The sequence below is a fragment of the Siphateles boraxobius genome, unplaced genomic scaffold (assembly GCF_051911475.1).
Source record: "Siphateles boraxobius isolate OS27281-9 unplaced genomic scaffold, OSU_SipBor_1 16, whole genome shotgun sequence".
NCBI lineage: Eukaryota > Metazoa > Chordata > Actinopteri > Cypriniformes > Leuciscidae > Siphateles > Siphateles boraxobius.
In genome coordinates this window covers 13,863,032-13,878,508 of record NW_027508766.1, presented here as the reverse complement: position 1 = coordinate 13,878,508, position 15,477 = coordinate 13,863,032, and the positions used below count along the sequence as shown (strand labels likewise).

The following is a 15,477-nucleotide window of genomic DNA, read 5'->3' as shown; positions in this document are numbered from 1 at the left end:
AGATTTCAACACCTCGTCCATTTCTGAGGCGTTTCATCAGTGTTGGTGTGGTGAATAGAGGAAGTTGCTCTCCAGACTGCTGTGTATAATGGAAAAACTCACTGTCGATATCTATGAGAGCTGACATCTTCATGCGCACATGCAGCAATGTGTGTTTATGAGTTAATGATAGAGAAAAAGTGTATGTCTCCAATTGGAGCTGCATTACCCTGAAGAGGAGAAAGGGAAGAACCCATAGCAATGTCTCAATAAATATTTCAGCTGTGATAGTTTGGGATTCATATGATGAGAAGACTTAGCATCTCTCTCTCTCCTCGTGAAGTCTAGTCTAGCAGTATGAGATAGAGTCCAGTTCTGCTGGATGGCCTTGCAGTGTTCTGAACTCTGACTTCTGCCTGCTTTCCACTCGGCCACATTATGCAGTTCCAAACCAGAGCGAGCTGCTCCAGCACAAGGACATGTGCTGATGACTGTGTGTCTCTGACTTATATTTGTGCTTGTGAATTCCTGTAGGGAACATTGAAGTACGGTTGCCAAGTGGAAATGCACGCAAGTTGGAAAAGCCGTTTTGTTTTGAACCACTGCAGGAAAATATTAAAAGGGCGATTTCAGGCTTTCGTTTATGTGTGTTGTTGGCTTGTTTAGTTTTTATGTAACTAATATCCTGCGGCACATTGTCAGTGGCTGAAATGTAGTGATTCAGCGCTTTGATTTTATTTTCTTTGTATACTTTGAGATCCTGCATATTTGTTAAGGGTTTATGTGTGTATTTTCACTTGGGCTAGTATCAAAATAAGCCAATAAACCACTCAGAATACATCAGCAAACACATAGCAATTCTTCAGAAAATATATAAAATATAATGAATATAACATATAACAATACATAAAATAAGTATGCTTAACAGATTATTTGTTATTGTAAATCCATTTATCTAGAAATGCAATGATAGTTTCTAATGATAGTTGTTTTCCAAAATAAGCTCCCATTAGTTAACATTGGTTAATGTATTAACATCCATCCATCCATCCATCCATCCATCCATCATATCCATCCATCATATCCATCCATCCATCCATCCACTCACCCACCCACCCATCCATCCATCCATCCATCCACATTTTTCTAATTTTAATAAAACTGTTCACTGTCATGTTAACTCAGGTTCATTAGGTAATAGGGCTGTCACTTTTTATTCGATATTCGAATATGCATTCAAACATGACGTGAAATATCCGTATTCGAACTATGAATAAACTATCCGGTTTTTAAAGTGCCATGTTTAGCGCATTTTTTACAGTCTATGATTAGACCGTTTTTTGTTTTTTATTATTGTTTGCCATCTCATCCAGGAGCGGGCGCTCTAAACGTATTGTAGCGTAAGCCCATGACCAAATCAAGCGAATAATAGCCTCCCTGTTTTGAAAATGGAAGATAACGCACAGAACGACAGCCCGAGCGGAGAATTACGACCTCAACTCATCTAAAAAGTCGAGTCTGGAAATATTTTGGGTTCTACAGCTACACCGTATACCACTTCTCTCAACATTGACGTGCAAATCTGTGTGTGCCAGGCACGTGTATGCGCACTGAGCACGTGTTCTCCACCACGGGGAACATCGCCAATAAAGAGAGCCGCACTTGACCCAGATCTAGTTGATAAATTGGTGTTTCTAGCAAACAATATTAAGAAATGAATTGAAATAAGAAATTAGGCTAGGCTATAGGCCTTACTCCTGCTGTTTAAGCCGTCACGTTATTGTTTGTGCCGCGCTGTTCCGATGCAGTTTTTTTCCATGTAGCTTAGTGGCACTTTATATAGATTAAATTGATAACCTGCTGTTTAAAACATTAAGTAAAAAAAAATGTTTTCAGACAGGCCTGAGTCCTGTTTATGACTGTCAGACTGTTATTAAATTTGTGATTGAATCTCCGTTATGGTGTTTTTTTTTGGGGGGGGGGGGGGGGTGGATCTCGTAGAAAATCGAATTTATATTCGAATACATTACTTGATATTCGATAACCGTTCGAATTTGATTTTTCTCAAAAGTGACAGCCCTATTAGGTAATATTAACAGATTAACAACTTAATAGTAACGTGTTAGTAAATGTTGAAATTAACATTTACTAAGATTAATAAATGCTTAAGAATTATTTCTCATTGTTAATTAATATTAACTGACATAGTTTACTAATGTAACCAAATGGAACCTTATTGAAAAGTGTTTATTATCTCTTTATTTGTTATCCCTTATCTCAGCTAATTACAAAAAATAACTAGATTATTTAAATTATTTTAAATACAAGCCTTATTTGCTTAATATTAAGCCTCATGGTTGTGACTTACTGTTTTTTTTTATTCATTGGATTTCTTTCAGTAAGATACCGTTTTCTGACGAAACTGACGTAAGCGTCATACACCCACATTTACAAATTTGATAACTAGCACTGAAGCCCTCCATCAGTACATATTAGTACACAGATTATTTGGTATTACATTGTGTCATTGGGTCCAATCAGATTACAGTGCTATAGATCGATGTATGGGAGTCTCCTCGGATCAGTTTTTTGATGAATCTGTAACTGCGCTGATGTGTGTGTGTGTCTGTATTTGTGTGTGTTTTCTCCTCCTCTCCACCCATCCTCTCAGGCCCTAGAGTAGGAGGCGGGTCACAGCGAGTCCCATTCTCCTAAAGTTTTTAATCTTTTATAGTGGCATTGTACGCGACTGAACCTCCTCTCCTCCCCTCCTTGACTCCCCGTAGAGCACTAGACCACCTGCACGTCGCTCTGGCCGGGCCCTGCAGCTCCAGGCTTTGGTAGCGCTGAGTTGATTAATACACTTCCTTACCCCCATTAAGGAGCCCTTAACTGCCTTTAGCACTCTTACTTTTTAGCACCCCTCAGGTTGCGATCTCCCAGCCCTGCCTAATCTCCCCGCAATCTTACAGATCACAGCCTCAGCGGCCTACGTCTGCTGACGCCGAAGAAGAGGGGTGGACATGAGAACCAAGGGGGGCCGAAATTGTGGGGGTGGCATACAAAGTTTTTTTGGGAGTTCACTTTACTCTGAATTTGAGGCCTAATCCAGTTACCTATTTTCTGTCAGCCAAGCGGAGGAATAGCAAGAACAAAACCCACATTCAGAGCTTAAGAAGCTTCCAAAGATTTCATTCAGGCCTGAGCGGTCCCGGCTTAGGGCCCCAGCCCCAAGGGGAAAAGAGCAAGTGGACAAAAAGCCCAGTGCGCTCAGCCTTTCTCTAAAGCACCACTTATTTTTGTAAATGACTAGAATCCTTCTCCTAACACTTTTTTTTTCTCTCACATTTCTTATTGTTGCTTTTTTTTTTGTAAAACGTTCTGGGCTCGAGAGAAAGGGAGAGCACTTCGTCAAACATTCAGACGCAGCAGCTTGTGGGAGGTGTTTTTCTTTTCATTTCTTGCTCTTTCCATCTCTCCGTTTATTCTTTTCTTAAGTGCCTGCAGAACTTTAAGTGTCAGATCCTTGTGGAGATGGCATGAGTTTATTGAACGCTCGAGAACGCCATCGCTTTCATACACCATGTACGCTATGACCTAACACGAGAAAAATAAAACATCCATTGACACCAGGCCTCTGCTTTACATTGTTTTGCAACACACAAGTTCTGCCTCTTGTCGCATTTACCGTGAAATGATTTCCAAGTAACATTCAAGTGTTAGATCTGTTAGCTGGGAAATAAAAGGATGGCCTTTATAGTTATGATTGAAATGTTCTGGGTTGACGTAATCCAGCACAACACATTGAACCTTGTTCATGAAACGCGAGCATAACTGTAAATCATTCACGCGTCCATACATGAAACAGTTTCACATGCAGTTTACAAAGAAATTTGTTCTGCTCATGTTCCATGAATAAGGATCTCCATGAATTATAATGTACGAATTTTCTTTTTGGATGTTTTCTGTTTTTTCTCTTTTGATGAATTCTCATCAGCACAAGCACATGCCTGAAGTTACCAATTAGCATACTATACTGCCAACATATTGCCACATATGGGCTTTTCAGACAGCCTAAGTATAATAATAAATAATAAACACGTGAGACTTATTGTAGGGTTATTTGTTAATTGTAATTAATTCCTGTGATGGTAAAGCTGAATTTACAGCATTATTACTTCAGTCTTCAGTGTCACATGATTCTTCAGAAAAAATTCTAATATTCTGATTTGCTGCTCAAGAAACATTTTTTTTTATTATTATTATTATCAGTGTTTAAAACAGTTTTGGAAAAAGGGTTTTGTGATGAATAAAAAGCTTAACAATTTATTTATTCGAAATGTAATTGAATGCATCCTTGCTGAATAAAAGTAAAAGTCTTACTGACCCCAAACTTCTAAACAGTAGTGTATTTATCATTTTAGATTAATACATTCATGGTTTAAAGGCGTCCAGGAGTTTTGTTTAAATAAAAAATAGGCAGAATTTAACATTGTGTTTGTACACAGGTTTTGTGCACAAATATGTACACGCATAGTTAGTGAAGGAGACCCACTGTGATTTTTTTTTTTGTGACCAACTACAACTTTTAGTTGTATGCAAAAGAAATACCACTCTAACTTTCCACAGTAAATATTTTGAACAAACTATATGTTGTAATGCTTCATGAACATATTGCATATGATTATGAATGAGAGCATATTGTGTAGTGCCTAAAAGGTGCTCCAGAATCATATAACGGTGTCACCGATGGGCCATTGATGGGACATAAGCATCGGTTCAAGGGGTTACCGCTGGTGTTCCTACTTTGTTTACCTCTACTGCGTCCTTCGTCTCCACAGACACGACATCCATTATTTATCCCTCGTCTTCTCTCTCCTGTTCCCTCGGGGACGAGAGGAATCCATGTTTTGGAGATGTACTGTTTCCCAATGCCTGGCTCGTACATCCCTAACCTACATGTCTATTAGATATGGCCCCGCCGATTCAGTGATGTCAAGAGACTTGTATTCTGGCTCGGGTTGTATCATCCTCAGTCAGTGTTCCCGTAGTTCAGGGACACTTCTGGAGGTCCTCTGTGTGTATGTGAACTTTGGCCTTGAAGACCTTCCACATAACCCACATTGCCAAGACAAGCGTGGTGACCGGACGTGCCTTAATTAAACTTCTGAACTGGTGATATGAGCGTAGCAGAGGTCAGAATCACAGGTTACGAGGTTCTTTACGAGGTTTGTCTGCTGTATGCGTGAGTGTATTTATTTATTTTGAGTTCCGCTGACTTATGAGCTGGGGCATCTGTTAGCACAAGTATATATCTATCTATCTATCTATCTATCTATCTATATATATGTCAATATATATATATATATATATATATATATATATATATATATATATATATATATATATATATATATATATTCCTAACGTGTTTGTTTTCGTGTCTTAATGCAAAGTGTTGTCATCATATATGGATTATAAGTACATGCATAAATAAAGCATCCTAGTGAACTTAAGCTTATACTTCAGATGGTAAATGTTTCAGTAAGGTTGCAAGAATATGCCCAAGTTGTGACAGTTGTTTTCTTTAGTTGTAGACGGTTTTCTGTATTTGATTTTGCTCGCTTGCATAACTGAAATTAATTTGTTTTGAACCATCATTTGCTCCTACAGTACTTGCAGTAACAATGTTTTATTTACTCAGCAAAGCCAATTCTTACTCATATTTGGCACTTGCAGGGAGTTCATTTTGGAACCTGGTAACATGATTCATATAGACCTCTGTTTATCTTTTAAAATTACAGAGTGATTTTGCATATTATGAAACCTAGAAAAAAAGCACAATTAACTATCTATTGGCAAAGAAAATTCAAGTGTGTGCGTATAATATATATAATATATATATATATATATATATATATATATATATATAGAGAGAGAGAGAGAGAGAATGTGAATTGTGTATATGAGGCATACTCTCTCTGTGTGCCTGTATGTGCGCGTTGTCCTCTTGTTATTTTTGCATATGAACTGCTTGTCAACCCTTGCCACTGTCTGAGATCTCCTCTCTCTGAAGCTGTGCATTGTAACCGCTCTCTGGGTGAATCCCGCTGTAGCTCTGCTCAGATGTCTGCTCCCAATCTTCCCGTTAGGTCAACCAAGAAACACATCCAATCTGCTGTCAGAAGCCAAACCAAGGGCCTTCACAGCAGGCCTTCACCACCAAACGACACACAAACCACTGTCTGTGCCTTCTTCCCCCTAACATCAATTAAAGTGAGGCAGTAATTTAATCTGACAATCACAAGCTTTGAGTGAGACAGGTTGAGATGTCACAGAGATGACCTTTCTGCCCACATGCAGCCAAGAGCTGTCTTTTGCCTAGGCCTTTGTAGTTTGTTAATGAGATATTGATTTGAAACAATGCACTAGCAAATTTTGTCAAGATTAGCTCCATGCTAACAAGGTCACAGCGCTGTGACAGTACATTCTCCTGTTTATCAGCACCATACCTCCACCTCCTTTATTTAAGAGCCCTCTTAGGGGGTCTGTAACCCCCCCCCCATGCCTTTTTAATTTCCTATTTTCCCTAAGCATGTTGATATTCTGTCCACATCTTCCCCGTTGGCCTCGTTTGTCATCTTACTGGCTTTCGGCGGGCTTGCTAGTCGTTAATTACTTGTGATTTTCAAGTCATCTCCTTGGTTCATGTTCTCTCCTCCCTTTCCCCTCCGCTAGATATGAGGGCTCTCGCCACGGTCACACTCTTTTCTGAAGGAGCACCTTGTCTGGAACTGGCCAGGTGTGGACGGAAAATCTGCAGGAAGTGAGTGCCAGTACTCGTTTTGCCAGCCCAAGACGTCTAGTGTTTCATGCACGCTAGCGGCGCTATCAGGAAGTCCACGCGCCGCCATGAAACCCAGTCTCAGCCTTATCCGAGTATACAAACCCAGCACTCACACTGCCAACTTTCAAATCCCTCAGCATTATCGGCTTTCCCAGACTCCTATTTCTTACTATCAGTCGGCAGTCTCTGTAAACGCAAGCCATGTGGAGCTAGCGACAGGCTAACGGACGTTTGAGGCACTTAATGTGAATCTCGGCAAACACCTGGAAAGTAGGTCCACATTCTAATGGCTCCAGTGATAATACAAAACACGCAATTACCTCCTTGGATTGTTTAACGCTTAATCGTTTAACTAAATGAAAATAATACCGTGCCCTGCTGAAGAGGTACCACTGGTCATTGAAGTGAGCTGAGAGGACTGTGTTTGCCCAGTGTTTCTAGAAACATTTAGCACGGTTACTTCTGACTGTTTGGATGGGCTTTTTAAAGGTAATCTGTGGACCTGCAAAAAGGCAGCTAAATATGAATTAGTTGCAATTTGTAGCTAGCAGTGGTGTAGTTGAGACCAGCTCATTTGAGTCCAGACCAAGACCAGAAGAGGGTTCATTAAATCTGGAAATATTTGTGTTTACATATGACTTATGTAAATCATACAATCATTGTGAATCGAGAATCATGCAATTTCACTAGTGTTGGTATTGTGACAACTGCAATTTTGGTAATGTGGTATTTGGTATTACACTAGTGAGTCACACTGTAGATTAGGATTCAATTCTCACTATCATCTAACTAATACTGCTTATTAATAGTTAGTAAGGTAGTTGTTAAGTTTAGGTATTGGGTAGAATTAAGGGATGTAGAATATGGTCATGCAGAAAAAGGCATTAACAGCCAATATCCTAGTAATATGCATGCTAATAAGCAACTAGTTAATAGTGAGAATTGGACCGTACACTAAAGTGTTACCCACTAATGTGATAATTTTTTGGCCCCGATTCTGACATTCTGGATTTTGGTGATACTGTTGATTTTTTAAAATGTTTTTAAAGCCACATAACTTTGTACTCATTGTAGCAAGTATTTTAGCTAGATACTAAAGATGATATGAAAAGATTTACATTCTCGTCAAAAGTTTGTGGTCAGTGCTTAAAAAAAGAACTTAATACTTTTATTCAGCAAGGGCACATTCAATTCATCAAAAGTGACAGTAAAGAATTTTACATTGTTTCAAAAGATTTCTATTTCATATAAATACTGTTTTTTTTCTTCTATTCATCATATTTCTATTCATCAAAAATTCGATTTAATTCCAGATTCTCTGTAGCTGGCTAAGCGCTATATTTGAGCGACATAAACGCAAATTAATGATCAAATTAAAAGAAATACTGATTATCCTCCATAAAAATTCACTATTTATATCTTGTATCATCTGTTAACTCTTGCGTTATCAATGCAATGACTGACGCATTTGTATTGCATTGCAATGAGCGGCCTTTATCAGCCACACAGTGGAAAATGAAACCATATCCAGATTGGCACGGAATGGAATGGAATGGTTAAGCAAAGAGAACAGTTCGCCCGAACGGTTGAAAATGGCTAACGAGTGGTCTATATAACAGTAGATGTCCATTAAAGGTGCAGTGAGCGATTTCTGAGAAACACTGATATTTGAAATCAACCCAAACAAACACACCCCTCCCTTTATTGCTCCTCCCCCAAAATGCACAAATACGCAATGCAAAAGTGGATGTCTCTTTATCATAGCTGAAGCGAAGCAAAATAATGCTTTGCAAAAAATAAAGTGAAGTTGATGATCGAATTAACAAATAAAAAGCATATGCAGAACACAACAGTACATACCAGCAAGAGTTTGTTATTCGCCAGCAGCTCCAGACAAACAATGATTTGTTATCATCTGCAATGTCCTGTTACTATATCTGAAATTACAACAGCAGCATATCTTGGTTCTGTAAAACTTAGCAAAGCTAATGTTACTCACATATGGAACAGAAACAACGCAACCTCTGTGTCCGTTTCTGGCCTTCCCGCTTAGGTCTCTCCAGCGCGTGGGTCCTAAAGCTCTTCCCTTATCATTACCCTTTTTTTCCACGGATATTCCCCTGACCTTTTCTCTATTGTAATGTCTCTCAGCCATCTCTCTTTCTACAGTCTTTCTTTTAAATCTCCATCCTGCTCCACTCTCTCTCCTCCCCCATCATGAGTGTATACGCCCCCTACTGCTGATTGGCTACAAGTGTGTTTTGGTGCTCAGTCCAATCCACTTTCAACAGTGTTTCTCAGAAATCGCTTACTGCACATTTAAGGCCAGAGTCCACCTCCAGAGCTGCTTCAAATTCGGACTCTGTTTGTTGCGCTGAGGTAAAACCGTTTGAAGAAACTGTAGTCCATGTAAATAGATACACAAACAGTATATATTTTTTTAATTATACAAAATGTCTAATCATGTTTTAGTGGATCAACGTTAATAAGTTTTATATATATATATATATATATATATATATATATATATATATATGTATATGTGTGTGTGTGTATAAAATAAATTAAAACAAATGGCTTGCTTGAATAACATATTAATTTAATATTGTCAAAAAGTACAATCCAAAAATTGTGGCGGACATTACTTCTGTGCGTGAAAAGTGATATAGTATAAATGTTTACATGTATATAAATGTATATAAATGTTTATTATTAATAATAATTACCTTGTTATTTCATTAACAATCATGTGACATTGTGGGAGCAAATACGTTTTGGCACTGTAGTATGTCTTCGGGATATTGTTTGCATATGGAAAATTGCATACAATGCACAGTATACTTAATATTTAATAAAAGTACAGTACTATTGTAGTATGCTGTTCCAAACTGCCAGTGAAAACACTGAATGTTTATGTGGATTTACTTCCATGTTCATTTTCTCAGGCTTGAACTGTGATGCCTCTGCATAATAGAAAGAAGAAAGATTTTCTTCTTTAAATAGGCATAAAACGGTGTATGTATTTTTCTGGAAACTAACACGAAGGCGGCAGTTGGAAACAATGTGTTAAAATAGTTTAACAGCTTAAAAAGTCGTCATGTGTAACAGTGTCCTACAGTGTGACAGTTATTTTTTTTATTTTTTTTTGCATTAAGTATTTATTATACTAATTGAGATACCACTTGAAATCATCTTATTATATTACATATTATAATTGACATTGTCACACCATATGACTGCAGAATTTAAAGTGTTAAACCAGAAAATGAAAATTAGGTCAGTAATTACTCACCCTCATGTCGTTCCAAACCTATAAGACATCCATTCATCTTAGGAAAACAAATGAAGATCGTTGGATGAAATCTTAGAGCTTTCTGTCCCTCCATATACAGCTACACAACTATCACTTTGACGCTTCAAAAAGTTCAGAGATTGTAAAACTAATCCATATGAATTGAGAGGTTTAGTCCAAATTTTCTGACATAAGGCTGAGTAATTAATGACACAATTTTCATTTTTGGGTGAACTATCCCTTTAAGTTGATTGAAAAAGCTAAATAAATTAATTTGAGAAATGAGAATGAAGGGGTCACCAATTACATTACGATCAATTAATCAATAAATTAATAAAACACATTTAGTTCCTATATACACTCAAAAGCTTTAATGTATTTTTTTAAAGTGCCCATGTAGTCAATAATTGTATACCTTAAAACCATCTTTGATCACCAAAATTACATATTTAAAAATGTTTCCTTGTAAAAAAAAAAAGTTGCCTTAAAATACATTGAATGTAACTCTACACCCTTGCCTCATTTAGTATACGCTGTTCTATGAATATGGAATTTATCCCCGCCTCCACTCACTTACACCAGCTCAGAGGTTCACTCGTTGTTGACCACACGTTGACCGTCTTTGGTTCACTGCAGTTTTAAGGAGAAAATACTCAGCGATCGTGCTGACTTGTGAATTTACGCATGGTTTGTCTTAAAGAATATTAAAAACACCACCTAGACATATAAACAACATTAAATCCTTGATTTTCACCACAACGGGACTTTAAATCCTAAGGTAATATGAGCAGTCATTTATAAGTTAGGCATTCATAGGTTGGCTTTCAGTTTGTCCACCCAACGGGAGACGGATGAGAACTTGTCATTATTTTTTAAATTGTATTTGTTGACGTTAGCAATGCAGAAAGTACGCGCTTATTTTTAATAAAGAAAAGTTAATGTCCATGCATACACAATAACACTGAGACATGAGCAACTGGTCTGCTCACTCTGGGAGTCTTCTAGATCTTGCACATGCATGGACGAGATGAAGGCTGACAGCAAGAGAGAGGTCTCTATGGGCGTATTGTTTCACAGGAGCTAATTAACCCTAGGAAATAATTACACAAATATGCAAATGCTGTTTAGATAAGTGTGGGCTCTATCAGAGGAGGTAGTCAATCATAGGGGAAGGGTTGGAGGGATGCGGTGGTCTATGTGTGCTTGCGTGTGCGTGTGGTCCAGGTGTCAGGCTCTGTGCTGGGTTGATAAGGGGAGGGGGATGTTACCTGGTTTTATGTGGCATCAGCCTTGTGCAACAGTAGAGATTTCATTTATTGAAACACACTCACACACACTTATGCACGGACAAAACAACCCAACGGTCAGTCTTCTGTTTGCTTCACCATAAAATAACCTTCCAAGATGCACATTAATCTATAATGACAACTTGAAATTGCAGTTGTAATTTATAGATTCGGTACTTGATTTGATCAATGTCAGATTGTGAAAAGAGATATTATTAAGAGTATGAGTAGTGTTTGCTATCATCATACTACCATTTATGTCGTGATATTTTTAAAATTTTGATTAAAAAAAGAAATGTATGAAAACTATCACTCACCTGCCAGATAAAAAAGCTAAAAGCACCCAGGCATTTGGTCAGAATGACATATATAAATGTGCCCCCCCCCCACTACATCTTTAAAAATAAACTTTGTGAATAGTGAAAAGTTTGTGTTTACATAATATATGTGTGTGTACTGTATAATTATGTTGTATATATAAATACACACACACATGCATTTTTATTTTATATATATATATATATATATATATATATATATATATATATATATAAGAAAAATGTTTTATTTACAAATAAAATATTTATATTTATATATAATATAAATTATGTACAGTATAAATATATATACAGTATATACATACAAATGTTTCTTAAATATATACATGCATGTGTGTGAGTATTTATATATACAAAATAATTATACACAGTAGACATACATATATTATGTAAACACAAATTTTTATTTTGGATGCGATTAATCACGATTAATCGTTGCCCAGCACTAGTTGTGAACATTGCAATGAAAATAAAACAGCTTTGTAATTTATTTATATACTATTTTACCTTTTTTATTTAGTTAGCATAGATAACTTACCATAGAGCATAGACACGGGCAAGCAGAACTTACTTTCCAAAATGTAAAAAATAAAAACACCCTAGCTTGTTGTTTTCCCCTTCCCGCACAGCCTTGGTTACATCAGCAGAATAAAAAAGTAGTTTGAGTGGTAGAAAAAGTTCTTACATTTTGATGAAAGATTGCTAACATTGTTGGGTTTTTTTCTTTAGAATATCATGTACTGATTAATTGTGTACAATAAGGACCAGGGCCGTTTATTAAGTGAGGGTATAACACCGAATTACTGGCCACTACACCTCTTTGTGCCCGTGTCCATGCTTGCTTGTGTGCGTGCAGAGAGCTTTATGAATATGAAATGCGCTGCACTGCGATGATGACTCAGCTTTGGTTCTTCAAAAAAGCTTTGATGTCTAAGAGTGTGAGAAAAAATCACCCCCGTTTTCACCGCCCTGCACCCACCGCCCAGTCGTCCAAAGAGATCTGGGCTCAGCGCTTTCCGCCAGTTGCATCACGCCGTAACCCCCCCTCCTCCCACCAGCCTGTTTATTTACTTTCATATTTGTGTCCCCTCGCCAACACAAGCCATCTCGGTGACAGGAAATCTCTTCCCTCCTGCCAGCTCCTTCAGCTCTAATTCACTTATTATTGTGCTTTTCAAAAAGCTAATCAATGTGGGAGAGCTGATGCAAGATCATGAGAAAAAGGCTAAACGCAGGGCAAGGCTGCAAAGTTTCAGAAGCGGATTACGACAAGGCCGGGCTCTTCACATCACGCAGCTGTGAAGCTGCCGATGCCGCATTTGTTGTTTTTAGGTCACCGAGACCCACGTTTGCTCACTTGTTGCTAGCAATTTTTCTCTAAATTAGTTGTTCTTCTGCATTTAAACGATTGCCGCATTTGCAAACAAACACACAGATCGATGTTGCATGCGCAAGTGAATGAATGCCCTTTTTCTTCTCGCTCTCTCTCTGTCTCTCTTTCTCTCGTCTCGCATTCGTAGAGCGTTATAACCCCAGGCCAGTGTTAATTACGAGTGTTGTGTTTGTGCCCTGCTTGTGTGACCTTCCCATGTAGGCCGATTATGTGTTTATCGCTCGTATAGAGGCCGTATTGATCAGTCAGTGGGGTACAAATTAAGATATAAACTTGACGTCACACTATCTATTGAGTTTTGCATCAGAGGCATTCGCAGTATGCAAGACTCATTGATTAAGATAAATTTAACTGAGTGAATGTGGCTGTATGCGAGTTTATTGGGTGCACGTCTTCAGGCAGTCTCTAACTTAAAGAGGTCAAAGCTTTTTTATTGATTTTGTTTTATAAAGATATAATATACTTCAATAAAATATATCCTGTTTTCTATTTACTATCATATGTTTTAGTATTTTATATTAATATATTTTTGATAAAATATTAGTGAGTTAATTAAATGGGGTGTCCACATAGTTTTTTGTCATATAATGAATCTGTCCTCATGTTTTTGTAAATAGGTGCCATGAACATGTAAATGTGGGTGGTCATGTGTTAATGTATCTGTCTGATGTCAGTAGGCTGTGAAAAATCTTTTTTGCACATTCATTTCAATAGTTATATTTAGTCCAAAGGGTTTTTTTGGACCGGAGAAGTTTCAGTTTTGAAAGTTACTATATGTTTTCGTGGTATTTTGAGCTTGTATTTTGAAATATCAAGGAAAATTGCATTTCTCATTAAATGAACCCTTTAACTCAAATTATTGTCACTCTGACTTTTCAGGAAAACAGCTCTCCGGAGGAACACACACTTTATGTGTGGGACCACTTCATCTCTAAATCACTCGCGAAAAACATCTTCATCGTGGCACACAGCTATGGCGGCTTGTCATACGTAAATTTGGTAAGTAATTGTTGGAGGTTATTATTATGAAATCCCTTCCCCTCCACCACCTCAACACACACAGTTGTCTCCACCAGTGGGAAAATCAGCAGAAAAAAAGAGCAAAATGATTAAAAATAAATAACGCTTAGTTTCTTTGAGAAAGTGCTGCTTTTGTAAACAATCCAGTTCATCCTTGTCCTAAGGCACTATTCACTTCCTTGAGGGGGAGGGAGGGACGAAGGAAGAATGAGAAACTGCAAAACTACAGCTCGGTTAAAGCATGTGGACAAGTAGGCATAACATCAGACCCTGAGAGGAAAGAAAGAGATTATAGATAGAAGGGCAGAGTACATGTTAAAGTCAGAAAGACATAAGATACACATTTGACTCTTACATAGTCTCTCATTGGACTTAAAAATACAGCCTCTCTGTTTTATGTGAATGGTAAAAGGGTTAAAGCACCCTTTAACCATCTTTTTTTCTCTCTTTCTTTCTTTCTTTTTTATATTAATTTGTGCAATTATTAGGCAACTATATTGCATTTTTCCCATTAACCCTAAAGTGTAATGGTAAATTTGTGTTTTAGTAAATAACAAAAACAAAAAACATATACTGATTAATTATAATCTAATAATATTTTGGGCATTTAAATAAAAATGTGGTGGCCTATGTAGGCATCCTTATTTTTAGGGCCTTTCATGAGCCTCCCATCCATTGAATTTGTCATTTTCTTTACCGTAGCCTGTTCAAAGATGGTTATTGTTTCCCCTCACTGTAAATCTTAGAGGACCTCTCCATAAGGTTAGAACACTGTCCTACATTTGCATTAATTGTCATATATTGCATTCTTTTAAATGGTTCCAGTGTTTAAAGAACATGTCTTTAAGAAACTGGTAGTAGTTGGGAGTTGATTTTCAGTCCATCTGTCATTTGAAAGGGTCCAAGGACGTATTTCTGGAGACTCCAGATACGTTTTATAGTATGTATGGAAATTTATGCCACTAGATTCGGTTACACTTTATTATAAGGTGTCAATTTTACTGTGTATTAATTATACATTTAAGTACTGAGCGTTATTTTTTAACTACATATGCTAACTACATAATTAGGGTCGGTGTTTGGTTTAGGGTTAACAGGTGTTAACAGGTGTCTACATGTAACAGGTGCACTGTTAAATAAAGTGTTACCCTGCATTCTTAAGGGTTCTTGGTGGCTTCACATTTAACCCTTTTGCATTCAATTTCACTTTTTCTTCTGGACAAATATTTCATCCTGCCGAATATGCTGAAATTCGCTGCCAGGTTTGAAGTCACTGATGGCGAAAGCCATTGGTTGTTCCACATGGTCGATCTCAACTCAGC

General features: G+C 37.4%; 1 protein-coding gene across 3 annotated transcripts in view; it reads left to right on the top strand.

Annotated features, from left to right (window-relative positions):
- The window catches only part of arb2a (ARB2 cotranscriptional regulator A), a 189,623-nt gene that overhangs the window by 74,858 nt on the left and 99,288 nt on the right, over positions 1-15,477 (top strand). For all 3 annotated transcript variants that reach the window (XM_077231659.1, XM_077231657.1, XM_077231658.1), the window contains one exon: positions 14,015-14,134. In XM_077231659.1, coding sequence (XP_077087774.1) covers positions 14,015-14,134 — 120 coding nt within the window. The remainder of the gene's footprint in view (positions 1-14,014; positions 14,135-15,477) is intronic.